Below are 27,349 nucleotides of genomic sequence, written 5' to 3'. Positions count from 1 at the left end.
CCTCTGAAGTAAATAACTGCCCATCTCTCACAGCAAGTATTTTCCCAAAATAAAAAAAAAATCAAATACTCCCTCCAAATGCACACCTACCTGTTTGTTGCAAGATCTTCTGCAGAATTTTGTCTTAGAAAGGCCCTGCTCATAGCATGTCCAGCTTTGATATGCATTAACCACATGTTCAAACAATTGCAAGGTCAGTGAAAGAGCCTGTGACACTTTGACACAGACTGTCTTTGCTAGTGCATGTTGCTAGGAATGGGTCACTATAGTCCAGGCCAGGGCTGAAGTCTCTCTGCATCTTCACATTTGTATCTACATACACTGTGCTCTTCTTTATTCTCTTTGGTGCGTTTAATCCTTGTATTAGTGGGCTCAAAGTGGACAAGGAGATACATTTATGGAGATGTTTTCAAAAGATCTTCCAAGCTTACAGCAGAAGTACAGACAGGTTGAATACAAAAAAAAAAAAAAAACCTGCTTAACATCTCTGGCTCTTGTGAGAGATTTTTTCCCCTCCTCCTGAGAGACTTTCTCCTCAAAAAATCCAGGATCCTCCTTATTTTGTATACTCAGGTGTCACTTTCAGATCTTCTCTCACTAAGAGTTGTAATCCTCTTTTTCCACAGAATATTCCTAGTCCACTTGAACAGTACCTGAACGGGGTTCTCTAACCACTTTTCATTTACCAGCCTATCAGGTGGGTTGGTCTTTTTTTGTTTAGCATATCAATTGACTGCTGACTTTCTGGGTAGATAAATATGACTCAGTGTCCTTTCCTTTTGGTAACTATGGCTTAGAGGAAAGGTAAAGTCAGAAAACCATCTTACAGTTAAGCAAAATGCTGAGTTCATTATTTGACACAGAGATAGGTAGACATACTAGAGCATCATAAAATATACAAATTGTTCTCCTCTACTTCTATGCCTCCTATAGACTTAGTATTTTCTTTAGTTATATTACTTAAGTTATCCTCAAAAACATTCTCACAACATCCAGAAAGACCCACCAACACCATGTTATGCATGGTGTGCTTTCTTCACAGCTCTAGGTGAAGGCACTGTGAGCTAAAGTTTTACTTTGGGCATCATTCAGAATGGATGAGTCTCACTGATATTCCCCAACATCTTCTATTATGAAATAATTATAACTGTCCAGTTAACATTACAAGAAGTGATTATGTTTGGCTGTCTCCAAATCTAGTAAAAATTCTCTTGACTCTTGACTGTGAAATACATGTCTGTTTTTAAAAAAAGTGTATTAATTTCATTTTTGTCAACTTTGTCTCACAGCCTTTCAGTATTAGGCTAAGTTTTTAATGCATATATATTCATACTAGGGTTGAAAGGGAAGACAGGCAATTCTCAGACAGCAAACATGAAAGAATAAATATAAGCCCATTTGCTAAAAGGAACTAGAAATAGTTAATTACGCACAAATAAAATCAGTTTCCTCACCAGCAGAATTTATCCTGGACCACAGAGCTACAAGACTTTCCTTGAATTTGGTTGGGGCTAAGACAGGAAACTGCATCTTCTAAACTTTAGAAATGGATCTTAAACATGTAAACATAAGATATTATCCCCTATCTCTTAAGTAACATTTATATTATCTAAAATAAACAGTCTTTCTGAAGTTAGTCTGTAATTGACATCCGACACAGTCCACACTGCAACAGATATGATAAGTGCAGTAAACAGTAGAAATTACGCTTCTCTATGTTCTGAGAAACATTCATATTTCCTTACACAGATAAACTTTACTTTGTTGCTATGCAACCCTCACACAACAAACTACAATCTGCAGTAAATAAGAGTACAAATTTTACAACTGAAAGGCAAGCATGTGGCCTTTTGGGTTTTCTCCCCATTTTGAGTTCCAGCCCCTGCTTTAGTTCACATGGTAATATTCAATCATTGTGACAAAACTGCCTCTGGAACTCCATAGAGGTTGTTTCAAATAGAGCAAAAAGGGAGAATCAGAATGCACCAGTTCTCCTGACACTCATGGGAAACAAATGGTTCAGACATATCAGTGACAGTGGAACTGTGTAAAGGTGGCTATAAAAAATAAATAAATCCAGAACAAGATTTTCAAAACCTTTCTGCAATACTGATGCAGGATGCTACAGATTTATCCCATTATCTAGAAAACTGCAAACAACTGAGGCCAGTTTAAAAACATGACTTAGGGCTCCAGCTGGGTATAGTCAGCACGGTTTGGTGAAGGCAACAGAACTACCAGGATTTGCACAAGCCAAGGATCCGATGTGCGTCTGATTCACAAGCACAACACTGTTGTCTGAATGCAAAGGGCTTTGAGTCACTTCTCCAATTTCATCTTGCTGTTCAGTTCTTTACAACTAAGAATTCTGAGTCTCTACAGCCAACGTGACAAGTCCACATACTTATAAAGGAATAGCACATCATTATTAGGGAGAAGAAATTATACCTGCAAGAAAGCAAGACTGAATGTCTGATCTACAGCATAGTTTCTCTAACCAATGAGAAAAGTAGCCTTTCCATTTTAAATTTCTACATTTTGATAGCTGTTCGCCATCAGAACATTTTATTTTATTGTTTCATTTTAGCACTACATTTATTCACAGGTTTCTAAGTTAATATCAGCATTTATTGCAAAACACCTTCAAGCTTCTGTGTTGGTCTTGTATAAAGACTCATCTCTTATCACAACTAACAGCACAGCAGCTTTCCATAGGAGCATAGCAGAATAGGCTGTAAAACTTGAAGTAATTTCTTCATGAAGCAGTTGCTTACAGAAGACTCCTTTCCTTCTTGGTCAGGATTGCAGGATGTGGCTCAAAAAGCAAATAGAGTTGCTTTTTATCAGGCATACTTTCTGTACAGCAGGCAACAGTAGATGGGATCATCTTTAGACTTAAATCTTGGAAAGCAGTACTTCATGTCTTCGTATCAGTGTCCTGCTGATTTCTTTTACGTTGCGGCATCCTAGAGGACAAGTTACAGAGAGACGTAGAATTACAGAATATTTAGAGTTGGGAGGGACCTTTAAAGGTCACCTAGTACAACTGCCTTGCAACAAACAGGGACACACAGAGCTCCATCAGTTGCTCAGAGCACCACCCAGCCTGGCCTTGAATGGAGCTTCCACCACACCTCTAGGCAACTTCTTCCAGTGCCACACCACCTTAAACGTGAAAGACTTCTTCCTTATATCCAAGGCATACCAGTCAAAATTTCCACTTGTGCACTCCATATTAAGCTGCTTTGTTTTCCTTTCCATTAAAAAGGATATTTGGTCAGGTGTAATCCATCCCTTAGTGACTGAAGATTTGCCATCACTTTTCTATAGATTTATGGTTCTTCTAGCCACCAAATTTTACTTACTCCTCTTGTCTAGATATGTAGATATCCTATATATAAAGATGGGGTTAACAGCAGTTTCTTTTTTCAGCTCTCTACAGCTTAACCTGTTTACACTGCAAACATTTCTGCCTCCTTTCTATAGGTTACTAGGGCACCTTGCACAGGGTGACTGAGAGCTCTGGTTATTACTGAGAGGAAAAATTGATGTCTCACCTGTCAGTGCCATTGCCAGTCGAAACTCCTCCTTCAGCATCTGGAGAACTTCTCTTGCTCCTTCTTCACCCTAAGCAATTAGGAGGCAATGTGCATTGCTGTGTGTATTTGAATCTTGTCTATAGATACAAATACATATCAGGAAAGTTTCATGGACAACTCTGACTCTTAAGTAATTGATAGCAAATTTAAGATTATTATATGATCTAGATGCACACACGTTCAGACACTCTCACACATACACGTGAATACACAAAGCATTAAAATCTAGTATAGGTAATTAAGAATATATTTTTAAGAAGTTGTTTTATTTTATTTTTTTTACTTACTTGATAAACCAAGCCCCAGATGAGAGGTCTTCCAATGAAAACAGCTTTGGCACCCAGAGCTAGTGCTTTGAGTACATCCGTGCCTTTTCTTATGCCACCATCTAGGAACACCTCCACCTTCTCCCCCACAGCTTCAACAATTTCAGGCAATACATCAATCTAGAAGAATGAAATCAGAAAAAGAACTTCTATGACCCAATTTATTTTCTGAATTAATTATCATTTACAGGATTCAAGCTTCAAAAAAAAACTAAGTGAGCAATTACTTGCCTAATTGTATGCATAAATAAAGCTTTGCGTTCAAAAATTGAAGTGACTTGGCATGTTAGCAGACATATACACAAGTATTTATTTGGACAGCCACATAAATAAAATGAGAATCAGCAGGGTCACATAAAACATCCATCTAATCTGATGACATGCATCCAACACAAACCAGTACAAGTTATTAAGAAGAATATAAGAAATAGCAGACACAGAGGAGACCCTATCCCTGCATATTATTCCCCTAATGTTCAGTGTTCTGTAGTTTGGGAATGAAACTCTGTCACTGACAACCGTCTTCACTTGCTAGCTTAAATTCACTATTCATTAATAACAAGGACTAGCCAGCATCAAGGAGCACGAAAGTAGGCACTATATATGAAGACACTGAGTACGAGATCTGTCACGAGGAACTTAACTCTTAGAGTTGATAGAAAAATAAAAGAACATTTTTCTATTTGAAAATGCATCTCGATCCCAGGAATGGTTGTATAGGGAAATAATTTATCTTAGAAAAATTCGACATTCTGAGTTCTGAACAAGGAGGGAAGCATTATCTTCTGCACATATATACTGCACTCACTGATTTCCACTTACTCCCTGCACCAGTGTTCAAAGCGAAGATAAATGGACATTTAACATTCCCAAGGTACGAGAAAGTAACGAGGGAATTAGCTAAAATGTCTACACAGTGCAAGAGGTCCCTAGAAAAGATAAGCCTCCTGAATTCAAGGCTCAAGCATTAATTACATAACTCTTCCTATAACACACTTACAGTTTCTATTCATGAATATCAGGAAAGACTAGAAGCCAAGTAACTCAGGAGACTGGAAACAGTGTGCCATAGTGAAACAAAAGGCACACAAATCCTTGCCTTTCAAACACGGATGCAATTCATTTCCTTTCTAATGGATAAAAAGTGACTAGGAGATTGGGGAAAAAAACTTGAAAGCACAGTTTGTTTTTAGATTTGGATTAAAATTCTCTTGAAGTTTGGCACTAGCTGTGATTTTTTCCCCTCCCTTTGGTTTTGCTCTCTTGCCAAACATATTTTGGATCTATTTCCATGCACAGAGACTACTTTCTACATCCTGACAAACTGTATTAACATTAAAGTGCTATAATAACTAAAGTATGATGCAAACCATAATTAAAACATAGATTTCCTCAATGTGTAACAAGATACTAGAAATATTAACCAGCTTGAGTTCAGCTCATGTTCTGAAAAGCCATGAAATTATGTTTCAAGAACAGAAATACTTTGCACGATCCAATACAGATATTCTCATGCAAACTGCATTTTGAAATAGTTTTCTTTGTAAGATGGAATGGTGTGAACATGCTGGCTTTGACAGTGCCTTCTCTACACAGTGAAGCTTTAAAGAAATTACTCAAAGTAGTACACAAGTTCAATGTCTGCTCTACTTCAATTGGAAAAATAATTCCTATTTTTTGAGTTCTCATTTTTCAAAATGTTTTTCCTCTTAATATCCTCATACATTCCTCCTGTGGGGTTACCTCACACAGACTTGCACAAGATTTTCCAATACTCTCGAAGAAACTGAAGCACACATTCCCCGCAAAAGACAAAAAGAAGACTAAAGTTGAAAAAAACTGATTTCACTTCCAAGAAAACAGCAGGTGGATGGAATTGACTGGGGAAACCCTCAGTTGTCCCTGAGGAAAGAAACAGAGAGCAGAAGAACTCTAGAGAAAGAGGTGGCACACCAGTGGGCCTGCCAAGCTGACTGCGGACTGAACCAAGTTGCTAAATCTTTGCATGCAAGTCATCCTGCAGAGGAAAAGGGCTTACCTGCCTCCGTCCAGAAAATTCTCATGGAAAACCAGAGGTTTTTCAACAACAATGCATTAAGGATATTGAAACAGTCACAACTGGGCTTTGACTCTCCTCCCTTTCTTTTGCACAGCTTTATCATTTCAAAATGAAGAAGGCAAATGATGGACTAGAGTCTGGGGAGTTTTACTTCAGTCCTGAACACATACTTCTTCATTTCCCTTTCCTTTTTCTCCAACCCTCAACCAGTTGAGAATTTCTCAAATCCCTTTTTCCCTTTGGAAAGGCACACAGTAGCATAACAAGGAGAAGGAAAAAATTGTAATTTAATCATCCTGCACCTTTTCCAAAGGTGAAGATGTTTGAAAGGAGAAAAAGTGAGAATTTCATTCTGCCATGAATTTCATTAATTTTTTAGAAGTCTCTGGAGAATATTAAAAGTGAAAAGAACTGTAGTAAGAGAAAGATTGCTTCTCATGGATTAAGACACACAACACATACTTACAAGTTTTCCCTCTAGCTACCACATATTCAGTGGAAGGAAGCAAGAAGCCAAGGCAGAGAACTTGGTACGTATTGGCACCAGTACTTACAGTTGCAGGAACTCCATCAAGCTGTCGTGCTCCATGATTTGACACCAGTATACCATCTACCCCAAGCTTCACAGCTTCTTTAGCATCATCAGCTGAAATCATATTAAAAAAATTCCTTCCAGAACTAGGATCTCCACATCATGATGAGAGAAATTATGACATCAGTTTAAAAAAAAAAATCACTGCAAGCTGCTAGGAAGCCACTTAGGGCTTCATCCTTCCAAAGGCTCATCTCAACACAGAACTACAGTTCTATCTATCTTGAATCAATAAGACAAGGAAGGTCCCTTGAAATGTCAGAACAGAACATTTTACCACTTTGGACTTACAGCCACTTGGGTGGCTAGCCTCCCCCCTCCTCCCCCCCCCCTTTATCCTGCCACGCTTCACTAAATTCTTTTACTAATTTTTTTCTCCCCTCAATGCCAGCTAAAAATAAGATTGTAGTAATAAACCATAGTTTGTGAAATCTTGCTGTGTCAGTGCTCATTTGACAGAATGGAAATTCAGCTTTCCTTCAAGTATCACACTCAGATCAGAGTTAACGTTTACAAGCTCAATGAGTTGTCCTTCCTGACTGTATCTGATTTCAGATATAACTGATGTTACACCAAGATCTCAACCTGAACATTTAAAGCATTGGTTGGTTGTTGCTTTGGTGTTTTGTTTGGGATTTTTAAAACTTTTTTTTTTGTCAGTAGTTTTTGCTTTTCAGTCTCGCTTTTGTTCTTGTTTTTTTTTTTTTCTCATTTATGTTAAACCTAAGATCTCCTAGGGCCCAACACTCCTGCTGTTTTTTACCTTCAAACACTTGCATTTTCATAGATAGAACCACTTAACTTTGCTACTGTCTTTTTCATATATCTCCCAGATAAGATTATGGGAGAAGGAAGAACTTAGCACAGGACAAGGAAGCAGGGAAACCAACAGCTGCTTAGCTGAGCAAACACCATGGTGTGGCAGAACATACAATCCCTGCCTACTGAACTTTCAGGTAAACACATTCTACATCCCTGTCATACAAACCACCTGAAAACTCCAGGTATTTATCAAAGCAGCAACTTCACTGTCTTGGCTATTTGGCTCACATGCATTCCTGCATTCTCTGTAGTTTCATCAAAATCAGTATAAAGTACACCCAGGCCTAATAAGCCAGGAACCTTGACCTGTCCTTTCAAGTGTCAAAATGCAAAACACCCTTTATTTGATTTTTGCCCTGATAGGAAAATAATGTTCAATTTCTGCTGGAAGAAAACCTTGTCTGCTTCAAAGACTGACTTCCACAAGGAAGAGCTTGTACACAGAAGCAGCACAATAATCACCCTTACCAGTTCAAATTACACTGAACCTAACCAAAAGAAATGGACACTTGGTCATATCTGCGATCTTCCACATCCTAATCATACACAAGGTTTTTCCTTTGATTGCTTTGAATTCTATTTTGTCGAATCTCCTCTACTTAGCACAGTATACAAATACAAACATACATCCCATCATATTCTATGTCAGCAAAACAGTTGCTGGCCATTGAAATGTAGTGCAATTCTACAGAAAATTCAGCAGCATGAGCACTTTTTCTTCCCCATAGCCTCTGCAAGAAAGGGATGTCCTCCCCTCTCCATGGAAAGCAGTAGAGTTATACACCTCTTAGGATTCCCTTTGCAACAATGGGCAGTGATGTCAGCCCTCGAAGCCATTTGATGTCCTCCCAGTTGATACTTGCATCAATTGCGTCGGCTACATAGACAGCCAATCCACTGTTTTCCCCAGAGTCTTCCACTGAGGAGAATGCCAACTTGTTGCTTGAAAAATTTTTTAATCTAAAACAAAAACAACAACAAAAAATAGTCTGCGAAATAGTCATTAGAGCCATAAAATATCAGTCCTTAGCATCAGCGTTCAACACGTCTGCGTCAAACTAGCACTGTAGTGTAGGGCAGAAGTAAAAAAGCTTACCCAGTATTTTACTTCAGAACCCTTTTAAGTCAAAAGCTCTGCCTTGAGAAATATTTGATAACTTTGAAAATATTAGGAGGGTTGCTTTGGGCCAAAGAAATTTGCAACAAGGAAGATAGAAGTCCAAAAATCTAAAGGTTCAGTATCAGATCTACAACCAAAATGGAAAACCCAAAGAGAAAATAGGGTTTGGGTTCAACTATTCATCCTGCCACAGACGTCCTCTGTGACTTCGGGCACAATATCTGGTCACTCCTTCTCCTTCACAAACTCCTCCTGTTCTCCACCATAAAATAGAAGCAACAGCACTTTCAGAAGCACTGTGAGGATAAACACACCGGAGGCTGTAAGCCATTCAGACCTTGGAGTAGTAGAGGCTTTGTGTACTGAAGGAATATAAATCTTTTGTCATATAATTCAGGCTCCATTCAAGTCAGAAGATGCACCTCTATTTCCAGTATCTGTAGCAAAATTCCCCTTAGTTTTCATACAGCAAATACTTTCCTTGCTTTTGTTTTTCATCTGGGAATTCAGCTATTACAGTAAATAGAGGACTATCCACGTGGAAGAGGAAAAGAAGGAAATTTTTTAAAACTCTAATTAGATGGATCTGCATGAAGCTTTGCAAAGAAACCACAACTTTCATCTGACAGGACCAACATCCAGGCAAGAGTTCTTGTGTCCAGTTCATCTTATTTGTACTTTTGCCTACAAAACGTAGAGGAAAATGTTTGTATGACAACACTAGCTATTATTTCTTTGTTAGAACCAAATCAATCTTGCAAGTTCTAGATACTGAATGCCAAATACCAGACCCTGCACCAGAGTTCAGTCTAGGTAAACAGAGCTGGAAGGGGTGGGAAATGAAGGCATACAGAGAAACTGAGGCTGCACTGCTGTCACCATTGGTGACTCCAGTACAGCCCAGGACACCTATGTCCCACATCGTGTTTATCACTCTGTACTTTGGAAATTGTGCATCAATTCACATTGTGCTATTTTATACACATACTGCACATTTTGGGAACACACATTATTTTTGCATGGAAACTGGCTAGTTTCGCTGCTGATTTCATGCCTGTAACAAGCAACGTTTCACTTGGGTTTTCTGCTCAGCTCCAAGCAAAGAAGAAAATGAGAAAGGAGCAGGCTCTCAGCAAGATCCAGCTTTTCAGCTGTTGGTTTGTGGAGGGTGGGGTACCCGGAGAAAAACAGAACCACGGATAAGATTATATAAATAACCGTTGTTTTTCTTGGACTGTGAAACGCAGGTCAACACTTGAATGAATGTTGCCTTACATACGTTTTGGAGCACAATGGCACCTTGTTGTTGCTTTGAAACTTTGTTGAAAACGTGTAGCCAAGAAAAAGTTATCAAGTAACTGCGCAGAGCCCCACGCTACAGAGTTTCACCACTGAATCTGCAACAAAACACTGCGTGTCATTCTGAAATCTGGAGGAATTCGATCCTTTAAAGATTACTCCAACTTCTTCTTATTCCATACGGTTCACTCATACAAAACCTTGTTACTGCTAGGTCAAGTGGGGTCAAAGTGTTTCAGAAATGCACTATAGCTTTTCTTAAATATTTTTGGGTTATTTGATTCTCATCCAGAAACCGTATAACCCCAGGTCTTAAAATGACACTGCCCCTAAAAAAAGCTATTAAAAGCAATTCTCCTTGGGTAAAATGACAATGTGCATCAATAATGCTTTGTTAGTTACAAATCTATAGCAGGACTAACGCACAGAGCACATGCATAACAGTGAATTACTTTGTGTCAAGGATTTTTTCTTTCTATTCTGGTGCTTTCCTCATAAGATGGTACTTCAGACAGCAGCAGCAGAACACCCTTAACTCTGCCTATCTTCAGCAGTCCATCTATTAGCTTCAAGTTGTGGCATATGGGGCAGGATACCTGACACCCTGTGGTTGTACAGTCCCACAGCTCACCTCTGAAATTATAATTATGAAAACTTAGGATTTGACTGAACATTTCTCTTGGTTGGCAGAGGCCTTTGATGATCTCTTAATTCAGGTTCTTGATCACAGCACGGCCAGCTCTGTCGCTGCAGTTCATGCTGCTTGACACGCACCTTTTACAGTGCATGAAAACAGTCAAGAGAACATCTGCCCCTGAACCACACCAAAGTACAGGAGTTCAGTACCCAATGATATCACCCAATGTGGTGTGTGCCACGTGGAAGAAGTTCCTCATGGCAGAGAGAGATCCCCCACACCCCGACCCCCTGCAACTCAGGGTGCACTGCAACAAGCTCACCCCACATCCCCCCAGGAGGGGCCTACCTGAGGTGAGGAGGAAGCTGGAATTTGTTGCGCACATCATCAATACGCCGGCCAAGGAACGGTGTGTCCACTGTCACAAAGATCCCCTGGTAACCCGCTCTCTCTGCACGCTTCACTAGGGATTTGGTAACTTCTCGGTCCTTGTACACATAAAGCTGCAACCAGCGGAGGCCACCAGGAGCTGCTTCAGCAACTTCTTCGATGGAGGAGGTGGCCCAGGAGCTCAGCATCATTCCTGTCCTCATTGCCTGGCATGCTGGAGGAACACAAGGTCACATTTAAGACTATCCAAAACACCGAGACTCTTCTAGACAGTAGCACTTGGCTCACGAGTGTCAATGTGTGTAATTTCACACTGCCTTTCTTCAGTGTGAATGTGCTCTCAGAATCATGCTGAATGCTACGTTGATAATAGTTTTTGACAGTGGGCTGCTGCAAGTGCTCTCTGGTTTATTTTCTGTGTTCACAGACCAGTTGCTGTCTGTCTGCATGTTTGGAATGATTCCTGTTACAATACTAGAAAGAAAAAAATGACATAATTGGAATAAATGTAATCCCATTGTTAATTATTCATCTTAATAGGATCCTGTTTGTAAGACCGTAGAATTCAGCTACCACTTGTCAGAAATGTTAGAACACATACTTAAGTACATGTTCACATGCAGTCTTAAATGACCTAAAAAAATGCATTTAAGGTTTCCAGCTTTCTGACTGCTGCCATACAGCTGCAGGTTGGTACATTAGGACTGTCATTATCAACTCTGTCCTCAGTCCTCCTCACCATTGCCACATATGCTCCCTCAAGCACTTGCTATTTTGGTAAGTTTTGATCATGAGCTTTTGGCTACTTTTTTCCACCCCTAAAATGTTCACTAGCATTGAGCACATTTTTATTAAAGGCCTCTCCCAGCACTTCTGAGCTCTGAGCAAGTGTCTGTTTTCATCCCTACAGAGTATTTCATAGCATGTAGGAGAGAAAAGGGACACAGTCCAGCAGGCAATCTTATTACATAGATCCCTATTACATCTGGGATCTCTCATCTAACAAATGTTGCTTTTTAAAAGCTAAGTGATTATAAAAAGGTAGCTACTAGCTTCAAGGTAGAGGGCTTCTCATTCTCCACAGGGGAAAGCTCCATACATGTAAGCCAAAAGAAGCATACTGGCCCTCTCATTTAACACTGAGAAGAAAGGATGGTCATGCTTACAAGGGAACAATTTCATTTCTCCTATACACACATAAATGAATTTTATTTCCTCCCTCCTCGCATTTTTGGATTGTTTTCCAATATTAAATTATGTTAAAACATCATTCTGTTGTTCATTTACCATTTTATAAGATGAGTAAAAGATCTGTTCCTGAAGTATTTGCTTGTAAAATGAACAGACTTGAGTAGTTACATGGCACAAGTGGCAGTAAACTTAAGAAAGAGCATGTACTACAGCTCAGTGGAGAACAGATTAGGTAGCTAACTGCATTTTCTCCAACTGAAAAACTGAAACACGAGTCGACTTCCCCTAAACTTTGACCAATGTTTCCTTTCAGCTCTAAACCTTCCCAAGAATGATGATAAACTTAAGAACACAAAGCTGACGTTATGAGAACTGCCATCCGCAGATTGACATCTAGTGTCGATGCCTGTACAGGCTCAGTGCAGACTTGACAGGGAGCCTCCACTATTCTGTCCTCTGATATCTCTGCCTCATGACCTGAAGGAAGGGAACCCCACAACCATCATGGGATCCCATACCTAAAGCTTCACTCTCTTTGTAGTCTCCCCCCAGCAATTCCTAAAAGAGAATACAAAGATTAGTAAGCACATCAGAGAAGTAGTCTCCAAAAAGCTCCACTAAGGCCAAAGGAATGGGATTTCATATTGAATGTAAGGACTCTCCACCTCCCCCTTCCTTCAGAAGTGTTGCAGTGAAATCTGACAGAAGCAGTGGGCAACCACAAGGTTAAAAATCACCAAGCAATCCCAGATGGGGTCAAACAGCTCAAGACTCTGTGCTGACTACCTCCAAGAGGCTGATTTCCAACCTGGGCTGAACAACAAACCAGCTAACCTCATACAACTATATTTTTATGAATCTATTACTTAACATAAAGGAAAACACTGTAAAACTCAAAGATCATATAAAGCCTTATTATTCTTGGTCTACCACAGTATATGTATATTTTAATGTAAAGAGACTTCAGCTTCAAAACCTCATCTCCATCCCATGGGAGACATTCAAAAGTGGTCTTTATGACAGCATTTTATTAGATAAGAATTGCAAATCTCAGAATGGAAATTCATGAACTGAAAGTCAGTAAAGTGGAATAGGCATTTACAGGGTACAGTTCTTCCTGCTGCCTATAAAGCCTCAGGTAAACAGAGGAGTGTAAATTATTAAAGGTTAATTAACTGAATTTCAGCCATCGACTTCAATCACTGCAATTTTAAATTTGTTTTCAGTTATTCCTGCTGCTGCTTTTGCTTGACTACAATACGTAGAAACAAAAGTCTGTGCTGAAATAAACTGTAATATTTTCAGTCAGTTAATATTTACTCAGTGGAGTAAAAGAAACAACTCCATTTTTATTAAAAACCTAGACTGACCTCACACTAATAGCTAATCAAAAGATCCTTCTACATACCTTAGAGGAGCTGTGCTAGAGAGAACAAGACTCAAGTGGTGGAACAAGCACTGACCTAGCAAAGGACCAAGACCCTCTACATTTTAGTCCTTCGATCAGTCCCCTTAAAATTACTGGAAACAACTCCTTCTCAAAGAAGTACCCAGAATATTTCTTATTAAAAAGAAAAAAAGAAAAAAGCATATTGAATGGGATGTCACAACTCCAAGTCAAAGTGATTTGCTCAATCAAGACCATTAAGTGATGCTAAGAAACAAGGGATCAACATTCCTGTTGCTCTGTCAAATATGAGTTCATGAATGACAGAGAGGGTTACTAATCCAACAATTGCAAAACTCTCAGATCAGATAAGGGAAAAATGTAAATGTTATGGTTCAATCTGTTTTTAAGAATCCATTTATCTATAATCTTTTATTCTCAACCCAACATACACGGCCTTAAGGACACGAGAATTGTTGCTAAAGCAGAAAACAATCACAAAATTCTTGCCTCATCTGACCTCTGAATTTAACCACTCTCTGGTAAAGCAGCTCAACACACACATTTGGCATTTTCATGGCAAAACTCAGTCTGCTCAAAGAAAATTCTCAAGTTATAGAGATCCCAGGTCGACCTGTACGTTATGTTAGTCACTTGAAGCTCATTTTGACAGTTTTGTAGACTTCAAAAATACGATACGTAGTCTTGAAGTATTGTCTTTTTTTTCTACCTCACATCCAGGATTTGTTAAAAATATACTGCCATTTCTTACATGTCTAACAGCAGTTGAAGAAAATAGAAACAATTCAATTCCTTTACCAACTATACTTCACATTTCAAATCTGGGGGACTGCAAATGTTTCTATTTATTATTACAAGTCAGTACAGGATCCATAATTCTCATGGAAAACTCTTTCAGCAGCATGCAACATTTGCCAGAGTATGAACATAAGATTTTTTATTTATTTATTTTTACCAGCTTTTCTTCATGCCTACTGAGATAATTACTTTTCTTTAATAAAAGGCATCCTTTGATCACAAATCCTGAACCTTCTTGGAAATATATATTTACCTCTGTACACATGGCAGGCTCTCACTGAGGTCAATGACAGTGGTCAAAGCAAGGCAGCAGGCACACATGGGCACACAGGAGAGGGTGAGGGATGTTACCGGTATCAGGATGGTGAAGCTTTAAGCTCTTCATGCTACACACAGTTACAAGGCCCAATGCACCACTCATTGGGATGTTTTGAGGTACTTAGATGAGGGGAGCTCCACAGACTTAGCTGCACAACTGTCTCAGCCACGTTGCTATCTGCTTGTACTTACCTGGAGTGCAACACAGGACACGCGTGAACTGAGCCTCAAAGACATCTTTCTCAACAGGTAAGATAAACTTCAATAAAAGGAATTTTCTTCAGTATTGAGGATTTCCACTGAAGTACTTTACACAACAAATCAAGGTTGACAATACAACAGGACTGACTTAGGAAGTCCACGGGGCAACACAGCAATATTGGTGAGGCACTGGCACAGGCTGCCCAGGGAAGCTGTGGATGCCCCAGCCATGAAGGCATTCAAGGCTGGGGTGGATGTGGCCCTGGGCAGCCTGATCTAGTGGGAAGTGTCCTCACCCACAGCAGTGGGTCAGAGCCAGATGGTTTTTAAGGCTTCTTCCAACTCAAACCATCCTGTGATTCTATAACAACATATCTCAACCCAAATTTTCATCCTGAAATTGTCTCCTTCCCACCTCTTACAGGATTTCTCTCCATTAACTGGTATGTAAAGGTACAGAGTTCATTCCTGCAGGCAACTCAGAAGACATACTTCAGCAGAGGATGCTGAAGAGTCCAATTTAAGCTTTCATATTTTGTCATGGTTACCTTGTATGGGAATGGTAAATATTTCTCTATTTTTCTTGGTCAAATTCCCCTTGTTTTCCTCTCAGGGGCATCTCATGGCAGTCAAAACACCCCACTGTGGTCACTTCTCCCTTCACCCACTGTCCCTGAATTAGGGGGCAAAGGACACGCGTGGAAGCAACATGGTGTCCTTTTGTCACAGTGGTATTTCTCAGAAATAGCTATGTTCTTTAAGCTGCATCTCCTAAGAAACAGAGTTGTTTAAATCACTTAACATCAGCCTCTTGATGAAACGCATTTGGCTGAGAGATCTCCTGCCCAGCCTTACCTCACTTACCCCTTTCAAAACTTTCTGTACAAGCTGGGCTTGCAGTTTGTTGACACAACATTCTGTCAGTTGTGCAGGAAAGCTGGAGGCAGCAGGGCCAAAATTGATCTAGCCAGTCCAGAAGTTCTATCGTGCCAGAGAGCCTATATAGTTATACAGAGTATAGTTATACCAGAAGGTCCCCCCTGGCCATACCAAACTATGGGGAAAGTCAGGAACAGGTCAGCCCAGCCCATGTTGTCCCATGTAGAATACCCAAATAGTGATGCCTCATTTTTGCTGGGGGTGTGGGGAGCATGATATGAATAGCAGGTGAGAGACAGGCACAAAGTCCTACTGCAGTCACCGTGGCTGAGCACGAAGAGCAACAGACTGCAAAATCCTCCACTCGCTGTCATGGATGGGCACACCAGATGAGCACAAGGAACCTGAATTCAGATGACCATTTGCATTAAAGCAAATGAAAAACACTTCATTAGCCTGTTAAAGCCAAAGGAATAAGGTATTGCTCCCAGCCTAGGTGAAAATGATAGAGCTGACAGTAACTAAACAAAGTCTGAGAAAGCATTTCAGCCAATATTCCTATTCTCTATTTGGCAAAGTAGACTGTGCAGATGCATCTCAGGTGGTGGTGAAATCCTTCTTGAGTCAGAAGCAATTGAGAGCAATTGCAGAGAGTAAATATAGTCATCAAATCTGAATAACATTCTAAGTTTTCAGAAGATCTAGCCAAGAAAACAGTCAAGCTGTTCAGCCTGACTTTCAGCAACTCTAAGAGCAGTCAGACACTGCAGTATTGCTGCTGTGTTGAAATAACAGAATACTAGAAAATCAGTCAGTAAGAATCAAGAAAGCATTATGTAAATAGCATCAATATTTAATAGAGTAGAAGTCTTGATAAAAATAACTGTACATACCTGTCCACAATGAACTGAGATGTTGAGAAACTACTACTTGTTAAGAAGCTGGATATTGCATAAGATTTTCTTTAAGTATACTGGAAGGTGGATCCCATATACAGGACCATGAGTGCTGCTCTACTTCAAGGGAGTACTGATTGAACACTACAAGGAAATCACATTGGTTTGTGAGCACAGTGTGAAGCTGGCGTGGCAAATTAATGTTTCAGTATGAAGAAATATTGAACATTTTTTGGACAAGCAGAAAAATACCGTGTAGAATCAGAAAATTTCTGCTGAAAGGTGTTGAGAGGAAAGCCCTTTGCTCTTTCATGGTGGCTACAATTATTCATCAAATTTGGCAAATATTTTTAGTTAAAGTTGAAATTTGAGTGAGAAGGACAAGAAAAAAAATCATGCAAAGTCAAAATGTCATGTGTTGATACTTTCAAAATGGAAATGTTTTTTTTTTCCAAGCTAACACTTTTGTTTCAAAAGTAAGCTACGGTTAAAAGCATTGGCTACTAGGAAAATTAAACAAAACATTATCTTTTAGATCCAATTAAACTTTACAGTTAATCCAAAACCATTTCCACCCAATTATTCAGTTGCTCCCAAGAAAATCCATTATTTGCAACATTTCCATATACACTGATTAACTGTAACTAAAATCTAGGGGATATAATTGAAGAAAGCCCTGAAAAAAATGGAGTAACTTCTGCCAATATCCATGGAATTGTTTGAAGGACAAAAAAGCATTGTCTATAAGGAAGAACTCCAAGTCCATTTAGACACGTCAAAGAAAGCTGAGGAGGAAACCTATTGCTGCCTACATATTTATATCTATATCATCTAGTTAACAGAAGTATAACAAAATCTACCCTCAGGAATTTGAAATCATACAAGTTCTGATCATAATTACAGCCTATGCTGTTAAAGAGGGGAGATAGTTAAACTCTGGAGTGACTTACAAACATTGTGTTCAGACTTACATTCAGGAACTTTTAATATCACAATTCAATTTTTCTCTTAAAAAAAAATAACCATTACTAATGAATCAGGATTGTTGATGAAGGTGTGTTTAAGGAAGCAACCTGACTTGGACTTATTTCAGATCAGATACATGCTCTTTCCCACCAGCATGGTCACTTGTGGGGGAGTGTTGCAGCAGTTCCCAAAAACTTGATAAGCCCTGAAGCAAAGGGTCTGCAAGAAAAGGGAGTTTTACTTAATGAGAGACAGCTTGACATAAATGCCCTTCTCTGGGGACAAGGCACTAACAGAGCACAGCATTTCAATGCAAAACATGGTTGCTTAATAGAAGTAGCTGGAAGGATTAGGCATTGCTCTTGAAGCATGGAAAAAGCTTGTTATTTCTACCTGTACCACCCTGTTCTGCAGGTGATGATGATGTGAATCTGAGATCATCTCTTGAGGTTTAATCCCAACCCGGCAGCCAGGCTGTTTGTGGCACCTGCTGTCTATTGCCCAGGCACACACTCATGTACTGTAGGTGCTCCAGTGGGCAGCTGTCACGCTCCTGAGCATGAGTCAAGGTTCACTACGCCTGCTCCAGCAGCCACTTAGGCCAAGAGGGGACAAGACTCAGACCACAGCATGCCTTTCAAGGGCCATCACAACAGCAGAGGCACGACTGCATGAGTTGCTTCCTACATACCTGAGCCAAAATTCAAGCTTACAAGTACACAGTATTTTCCAAAAGCCACAAGACTACGATCAGACTTTCTTGGCTTGCGTGAAATGTGGTGCAGCTAAAGCAAAAAAAAAAAAAAAAAAAAAAAAACTGATTTAAAGCAACCAACAATCTGGCCACTTCATTTCTGAGGTATTGCTAAGTTAAAGAGAATTTGGATGTAGCAAAATCCTTGATCCCAAATGTCCCAATTCTAAGGAAAGCTTTTAAGCCAAACATGTACTTTACAGCTAACTCCTGTCATCTTATAAGGTCAGACCAAAAGCTTGGCACGGAATGCCCTGCTCCACCTTTAACAGAGCACAAAACTAAGGACTTTTCTACAAGAAATGCTAATGCAATACAGAGAGTGTGATTTTAATTGCGCTCTCCTTTGAAAGTGATGAAAATTTTACCAACTCCAAGGATATGTTTATTTGGCCACACATTTAAAGCATTGCCAGTACACCAAGCTCTCCTGGCTTGACAACCCAAAAATGTTAAATGCAATAATCATATGTTAAAGTTTGAAACTACATGCAAAAGAGTCAGGAAATTCCAAAATTAAGTTATCTACCACAACCATAGCTCAGCCCTGGTAGTTAGCCTTATTTTATCACTTTATTGTATATGCAGTTACAGATTTATAACTTCAGATGTGGCCAGGCAACAGTGTCAGCGGGAGGTTTTGCTAAGGAACATCCTGGGTTTTGAGTATTTCTAATCTCACTCTTAACATGGCATTAACGTTTTTGTGCTTAACAGCATTATGCTTCAGGGTTTTCTTTCAGCATAACCTGGGCCAGAAATAACCCACGAGTGTTGCCAAAGGGCAGGACAGCACTAACACAGCTGACAGAACGCAGCTTCTCGAAACAGTTCAAGGTATTCGAGCTCCATCTTGTGGAGAGTGCCTGCACATGCAATCTGGCTTCCTAATAAATACCTTCAAAAACAACAACAACAAAAAAGTAGTATGCTCAATTATGCTACAAAGCAAAGAAACCTTTGACAGAAAATAAGACTCAAACTGCTCCTTGCTGAAGAGCAAAGTCTAAGCCTTGAGACAGGACTGTGTTTGCTGGAGCCGTGGGAGAGCAACGTAAGGGCTGCAGCTCACCACAGCACATCCCAGCCGCGTTGGCCGTTAACAAGAGCAGCTCACTGCAAGGTTTGTAATTAGACTCACTTCACACTAGCATTTGCTGCGTTGATCATGGAACTGATCAATGTAAAACGTTGAATGAATAACTCACAGGACTGTGTTTTGTAGTCTTTTTCATTCTGCTAGTGCTGCACTCCCTAACACCCTGTGCCTGCTGCATACAAACAGGGTGACCTCTTCTGAAAGTCATTTTGCAGCTTGAGTTGAACAAGTGAGAAAGTTTCACATTTGAATTATATCTCATTTCTCACATCCTTTTAGGCTGTAGGCTCCACTTTGAAAGCATCTTTGTGTCAAATTTAGCCCAGAGGACCCTTATCTTGCTGGCTCCCCGGGATGTGCTCAAAGAGCTATATATAAAGCAAAAAAAAAGTCATTCTGAGATGGCAAAAGCCTCTGCATTTCTGGAGGCAAAGACATGGGTGGCCACTGGGATTCATAAAAGGTTTTGTGACAGGAAGCATATCTTGTCATGGAAACACATCAGCATTTATATTTACAGAATGTATATAAAATATATAGATGTTCTCATTTTTTAAATTGTAAATGACAACAAAGATTCCTACCTGCCAGTGAAATACACTTCGTTATAAGAAAGCAGAGCAGCTTTCATGGGGAGAACTTAGTGAAGCGGGCAAGGAGGACACCAAGGGGAGATATCTGATACCAGGCTTCTCTTCAGCCAAGCAAAGTGTCCAAAGCTGCCAAGAAAGAGACTCAAGCCAGAAATCGAGCAATTCATTTTTAATTGCTACTTCCGGTGACTTCTCTGCTACTTGACTCTCAAATCAAGACTAAGAGACTATCAAGGCCAAAGCAGTGCAAAAATAGCCTGTCAACAGCTGCTGGACTAACATTATGCAGTCATATTAGATAAGTATTGTAGTCCCTTCAGGCCCTATAATTAGGGAATCTATCTGCATTACAAAAGATTTCTTTGCCAGTTCTCCAGAATGACACCACCCTTTAATTGGAAGGCATTTACAAGAAACAGAAGTTGAAAAGAAGACTCCTATGGTCATCACACAGCCCCAGATCACCGACAGAGGGACACAGCACTCACTGCACTCCCCCTTACCCAGATCCCTACTTCATAGGGTGTATTGGTTGGGTGACCCGGATCAAAACTGATAGCAATTTTCCACCCTCCATTTTCACTCTTGAAAATCAAAAGCTTCTAGACTGACACGTTATCAGACTGCAAACACAACTGAAGATGTATGTGTAAAGACCACGTGGCTCAAATCTGGGATCGAAATAGGTCACCTCTCCTGATCTCCTGTTCAGACATAGGAGCAAGAGGACCGGAGGGACTCTGCGCAGTTTACCTCTAGCGGTCGCCGTCTCTCCATCAGGGTGAGCCATGCGCTGCATAGCGGTCGCTCCAACACAGACCGGCATGCTGATTGTCTGCCCTAAAACTGAGGTCGACAGGTCCATTACAGACACGTCCCTGAGCACCCGGGGGTACAGCTTCCATCTGCCACAGAGAAACAGAACAAAATATCTGCATCATTGAAGTTATAGCTTTGAATGTCCAAGAGCAGGTTTTTCTGTTATGAGGAGAAAAAAAAAAAAGAAATGGTGAGAGCTGGAGGGGAGGAAGCAGCACAAAGCACCAGGGGTGCTGGGCCTAGAGCAGAGCTTCATCATGTGAGCCAGGCATGTAGAGGGAGCTGATAAATGCACAAAGCCAAGAAGAAACAGGCAAGAAGGGACAGGAGCTGCAAAACAATGCTTACAGCGAATCTCAGCTTCTCAGAAAGCCCCGTGGCAGAACTAGATTACAGAGGATGTGCAGGACTCAGGTTAGATACTAGGAATACCACCTTCTCAGAAAAGAGTGATAATGGAGTGATAATGCAATGAAACAGGCTCCCAGGGAGATGGAGGAGTCACTGCCCCTGCAGGTTTCAAGAACCATGGAGATGTGGCACTGAGGGACATGGTCAGTGGGCATGGTGGGGGGGGGTCAACGGTTGGACATGATCTTAGAGGTTTTTTTCCAACCGCAGTGACTGTGATTCTGTAACAGAAGCAACCAGTCCCCCTCTCACCTCCCTCAGCCGTTTCTCCCCAGGGAGCCAGAAGATACAGATTTTTTAGATAAAATTAGCCTGATCAGTGTTCCCACACCTCCTTGTTCCTATACTACGGGTGCCTGCATTGAGAGCACACAAACAATTCGCCATGTCTCTTCCAGCAGAAAACAGATGGGCAGGAACGTGCCTTAGCTGTATCCAGATAAGATAGTTGAGGAAAATTTGTGCACTGCATCTCTATTGGCACTTTCCACAAGCCAGTAGGCACCGAGAGGCCCCATCCGCAGCAGTCACAAGCTGCTGTATGACAGATACTTCACTGAAAAGTAACTTCAGGCCCAGGGACAGCCCACAAGGAATTGAGACTTCCAGGAAAAGACCAAATGCATCCACTATAATTTGGTACAGAAAAAGACTACATAGCACAATTGCCTTCCCAAGAGAGTAAATTGTAATCTGCGCCCCTTGAATGACTTGGCCCACAACCCACTCAACTGTTCCTGACCTTGCTTTGCTTCCAACGTATCCACCACAAACCACACCAACCCAGAGCCACCGCCACGGTCTCCACGGGGATCTTCAGCTCAGCTACAGACAGAAGCTGACTCCAAATAAAAACCAAAACACAGCCATATCAAATTGCAATTAGGCTGAACATCACATGCTTGGACACAAATTTACCTCTGCCTTCTGCCACCAAACGGAGCACAATAGGACAACAATCCCTCTCAGAGCACCAGCTAGACAGCACTTCAATATCCAAAACTATATCAGTATGGATGCACTCATGCGGGGTAGCCATAAAATCAGACTTCTTGTCATGAGGTAATGTTGCAGCAAAGGCACTGTTTGTCTAATCTGCAAGCAAGTGCACATCAGCAGGTGCTGGCTCTCAGGAGAAGGTCCAAATGTTCTCTGCATGTAGTAATAGGCTCACTGTCTCACTAATGCATCCTTCCCTCTGAAAGGGTGAATGCAGATTATGGCTATTGAGTCTTCATTAAAGATAGTAATTAACAACTTAGTCTCTAGTACTTCTGAACCTGACTATCCATTCAGCACTAAAATGCCTGAGGGAAACCGACTACTATCATTAGCAAGGAGAGGGCAACCAGAGGCACTGTTATCCATAGACTAGCTCTGTCTGCAAGTAGCAGTCAGCTTGAGCTTGCATACTGAACAGACTGAAGAGAAGAAAAGGGGGAGGAAAGAGAATATCTCCATTTTACTGGAAGATCAAGAGGCATTTCACAAAGAAACCTGGGGCAAAGTCAGGATGAGACCGAAATTTCTTAAGCCGTGGAACATCAGGCCATGCTAGTTCTCCAGAAAGCCCACCCCAGGGAGGAGAAAGATGGTTATGATGCTTGGAAGAGATGTAGTTGTGGGATTCAGCTGTAATATTTGATGCCAAGACACACACTATAAGCATGCCTCCTTGGACTTGTTTTCATGCTATTGTGTCAGATTGTTATTTTTCAGGGGAAGATGAGCTGAGGGTGGGACAAAGAAAACATGACTTTATCCCCCTTCTTCCTAATCCTCATTCCAAACACTTTCTCCCAGCTCTGAGACATCTTTCCCCAGCAAACGCAGAGAAAACACAAATCCTTTAATAACCTTGCTTTTACAGGCTAGCTTAGAAGCATAAGGATGCAAAATGCCTTCTTCTGCAGTCTCCTAGTTCTCAGCTGTCCCCAACCCATAGGATTTTCCCGTGGTACAAACAACTGACACTTCCAAGCACACGTTTGCGTATCAGTTCTGGAGTAGAAAAATTCCTTTGGTGCTTCCACCTCAGAGAATCAGAAAAAGCAAAAATCTCCCCTCAGTAGAATATACAAGAATAACAACACTGCTAGAAGCAGCAAACACCCTTCTATCTCACTCTTAGCCATCAAATAATCATCCACAAGTTTTCTAGTGTCAGATTTATTAACCCCAGTATTTAAACAAATTTCTCTTCTGATATGCTTTAAAAAAAAAACAAAAAAAAAACCCACAACCTTTCTCCTTGCATCTCACTACGTTGTACACTCTAGCATCAAATGAATCCTCAAAACTGAGGACTAACTGGATCTCCACCTTTGCATTATACTGTTTGACAGAAGCAGCATCAGATTTTACTTAACAGATTTTTTCAGCTAAAAGTTTACCAGGCATCTGAAGTGACCTATTTTCTGGACAAGCTATGGGGATATATCCTTAACAATAGAAAGCAGAAAACAAGAAGAGTATTTCCCAGAAACCAGTGCACACGTGCATTAGACTGTCACACAAGTCCTGCTTCCTTCTATTCTTCCAGCAAGTGTTGCCAGGATATTTGTTAAGGCCACATGTACTTTTCATTCATCATCTTCTTGTCTCTTTTCTAAGCCAAGCTGACACTTGTGTGCTATAATCAGCAATCACAAGGTGCTGCATCTTTCTTCCCAGCCAGCTTCATCTAAAAGCTGCTTTGAAAGAAGGATGAAAGTGAAGGGGCACTCGTGGGTTTTCCCCATTTCCTCCTTCCCAACTTCCCATCATAACAGGCACTTGGTATTGCTGCACAGGGCCAAGTAACAAACAGCTGCTTTCGCTCAAGGAAAATATTTTCTCTTGGATGCCTCACCATCCATACAGCAACTCTTTCCAGGGCACTCTGAATCTGAGGTGGAAGACACAGCAGAAACATAACCAACTTATTATTAAAAGCATTCATTCCTTTTTTCCCTGTGACCTGACATGTCTGTTTGATCCTAGTCAGATTTCCAGCCTTTTCATTTTTTAAAGACTGTGCCCAGTCATTTTAATGCCCTTCATACCCAACTACAAGATGACAAACTTGCAGAAAGCACACGTCAGCGCTGTCACTAATAAACAAGAAACGATGTCCCTTGTACATGACAACAAAACACATCAACTCCAAATGCCACTGGGAAGTCAGCAGCAGAACCTGTCACAGCTGATTATCGGAAACGTGTTCTAAACACGCATACTTTTTTCATTAAAATGCTGAGAGATTTCAGATTGATTTCTTGAATGCCATCAAGCCAAAGGCAACTCACCCTTGTCTTAAAATGTACTCTTTAGTCAGGCCCAGTGGTTTCTTGACAACTTGAGAGTGAATTTAATCACCAGACAGAGCAGTGTTGGAAGGACACATGGTGTTTTGGAAGACAGAACAAATGCAAGGTGAATAAAGTCAGATGCCATAGGGAATAATGCATGCTCTCATGTCCTAAATAATAGTCTCTGGCTTTAATGCCTCATTTACACAACAGCCTTCTCCACTTCATTTGAATACTGAAGTGAAATAAAACTGATCTGGCCTTAGCAGGAAAATGCCAATGTGAATAACTGGCACTTGCATCTCAACATCAACATCAATTTCAGATAAACTGGAAGCTACAGGAGAGTGCCTCTGTAATTACTATTAGTTTTATCTTAAGCCTTGGTCCCTTGGGGGCACTTTACACTGCAGTATCTGATTACAGGTCCAAAGTACTTTAAGCTCCTGTGTTGTCAAGAGGACAGGACATTTGATTTTCTCAGCAAATGGATATGACCTGCACTGTTCCAAATCCAATGTTCCAAAAATTGCATGAGCCATTCCAAAGGTGCTGCATTATCTATCAACACAACCACTCATTTGGTACATCACTCCATAATGATAAGCTATTTCCATTGTAAGTGCAGCCATTCCACTGCCAAAAAATTAAGAGTTCAAACTTTACGGGTATTTTTTCTAGATATACCAGCCAACTAAATAACACCAAAAATTTCTGGGCTGCAAAATTCAAACTCAGGGTTCTACTTCATTCTTCTTTCTTTTCCATTTAAATACAGCCATTTATACATACAAATATTTAAAGACATTGTAAACACCTTTAATCAGGGCGAATCCTATGTCCTGAAACAGCACACAATTAAGCTTTTGACTGTAGAAATCAATGAGTGTTCTCTGGTCATTTGTATGAAGATCTATGTACACACTTGTTGTCTTTGGGATCTTTCTGGGTGTAAAGTCCAACTTACATAATATTTACCCATCCACTGCACTCAGCAATAGGGAGATACTGAGTAACACATTCAAAAACACAGACTGAGATTGAGGGACTGAGTCCATAAATAGCAGTCCTACATTCTTCATTGTTAGGACACGCTCCTTTCAATAGCATCATAATAAAAATAAAGGCTTTTTCAAGTTCCTTGTGCCAAAGTTAAGTCCTATAACACAGGAGAATCACAAATCCTTATACCAGGCTCACATGTCTGTATGCGCTGCCAGGAAGCTATCAGACACACAGATATTGTGCTCAGTAGTTTTAGGCCCAAGAGCTACTAAACTAAAATCCCACCACCACGGGAGGTGCCTCAGCAGCTACAAGTGGCAAGCCCTTAAGAATCATGATCTATGCCCTGGAAACCTCTGCTCAAATGATTCTGGAGTTCAATATCCCATTAGAATTGTTGGGAGGGTTCACCTGTGCAAAGAGGAAGGACCACTTGGCAGACAACATCAGTTAAGGACGTTCTTCCTTATAGGAAGATTTGTGCTAGTGCTTTAGGTGTCAGAAGCCAGGGGACAGCATGTCTCATGCCAGGGACTGAGTTTTAGACTCTGATCCCAGCCTTCCCATTGCTTCACCAAGGGACCTTCAACAGCTCCAGCTGCCTTCTTTCCTTCCAGTCACTCTTGAACTGATGCCCCAGTAGCAGAGCAGCAGCAGAAATCCAGGGAATGGGGAACCAACATAACACAGAGCATAACACAAAATATCCGTTTTGACACTCCTCCACCAACCGTTGTTTTACTCCACATTGAACCCAGCACTTCCAGAACAAAGGAGTTGAGTGAGTTTGCGTTTTGACTGCAGGACAAGGAACATAGCTACAGATCGCAAGGCAAAACCAGCTTTATAGTAATTCTCATCACTTACAATATTTCATGGTGAAGTGCTGACTAACCTGAAATCTGAACACAGCTCAGGCACACAGTACTGAGCTCCAGCCTTCTCACCTCACTCCTGAGTGCACTGCTAGGATGCACAGCTCCAATTCAGCACTACTGCACAGACAGTGCAGAAGGACACAAAAGTAATTCAATTTAGGAGGAACAGTTAGAAGTGACTCGGGCCCTAAAAGGTACAATAATACAAGAAATCTTTGCTCATACAATAGCTTAAAATATACAAATAACCATTTCATCAGCTTATTAAACATTTGTTCCACCCAGAAACTAAAAACATGCTAATGAATCTTAGGGCTCTGATGGAAAACTTCGATGGAAAATTTCAGCTGGGGGAAAGAAAAGGAGGAACTGATGTTCCAAGGAGGAATTATTTGAGTTTTTTCCCTAAAACATACAGAAGCTTCAGAAAATTCAAGTTTTGCTTGCACAAAATCTAATATTGTACCACATCTACTACTAATGCAAACACACACTCTACAACTTTAAATCATTCTCCTACCTTGAAAATGCTGCTACATTATCTGCTAATGTCTCTTGGTCATCTGCTCCAGATCGATAATAATCATACACTGACTTGGGAAGAAATTTTTTAGCATAATCTTCAAAATCAGCAACACAAACTGGCTTTCCAGACATGTTTGCAGATCTCAACAGATAAGAGTTTATTCCTACTTCCCACTCTTTTAAACTCTGTATTTCTGTCTGTAAATCATTAATACGGGATCTCCTCAAGGTTTGACTTTTTTTTTTTTATCTATGCACAAAAAATACACACCAACTTCTCATATCACACTGGACTTCAGCACCACGCCTCATCTCACGTGGTCAAAGCAAATACAGAATATACTGGAATATGTATATGACCAAAAAAAAGAAATGAATAATCAAATAAATATATGGATGTGATATGTACGACTTATATCTCAAATAACAGGGATGTACCATCTCAATTTTCCATCGAAATGAAAAAAGTGACCA

At 40.5% G+C, this 27,349-nt stretch overlaps 1 protein-coding gene across 1 annotated transcript; it reads right to left on the bottom strand.

The window, feature by feature from the left end:
* Positions 1 to 1,306: 1,306 nt before the first annotated feature.
* Positions 1,307 to 27,029, bottom strand: HAO1 (hydroxyacid oxidase 1). The gene is made up of 8 exons (XM_065741722.1): positions 26,871 to 27,029; positions 20,701 to 20,852; positions 10,803 to 11,058; positions 8,183 to 8,358; positions 6,539 to 6,630; positions 3,887 to 4,045; positions 3,558 to 3,627; positions 1,307 to 2,966 (listed from the first exon to the last, which is right to left on the bottom strand). The coding sequence occupies exons 1-8, from the start codon at positions 27,005 to 27,007 to the stop codon at positions 2,896 to 2,898; spliced, it is 1,113 nt and encodes a 370-aa protein (XP_065597794.1). The 5' UTR covers positions 27,008 to 27,029; the 3' UTR covers positions 1,307 to 2,895.
* Positions 27,030 to 27,349: the final 320 nt, after the last annotated feature.

The sequence above is a fragment of the Cyrtonyx montezumae genome, unplaced genomic scaffold (genome assembly GCF_038088225.1).
Source record: "Cyrtonyx montezumae isolate F1298 unplaced genomic scaffold, pur_monq_1.0 scaffold_0, whole genome shotgun sequence".
NCBI classification, from domain to species: domain Eukaryota; kingdom Metazoa; phylum Chordata; class Aves; order Galliformes; family Odontophoridae; genus Cyrtonyx; species Cyrtonyx montezumae.
The sequence above is the reverse complement of the archived record's forward strand: the minus strand, read 5'-3'. Positions and strand labels throughout refer to the sequence as shown.

Bases quoted from the DNA above. Each gene is read 5' to 3' on its own strand.
- HAO1 (XM_065741722.1), bottom strand. From the start codon at position 27,007: ATGTCTGGAAAGCCAGTTTGTGTTGCTGATTTTGAAGATTATGCTAAA. The intron at 4,046-6,538 runs GTAAGTACTGGT...TCATTCTTCTAG, and splicing joins TTGATGGAGTTCCTGCAACT to ATTGATGTATTGCCTGAAAT. The intron at 3,628-3,886 runs GTAAGTAAAAAA...CTAATTGCTTAG, and splicing joins TCTGGGGCTTGGTTTATCAA to GGTGAAGAAGGAGCAAGAGA.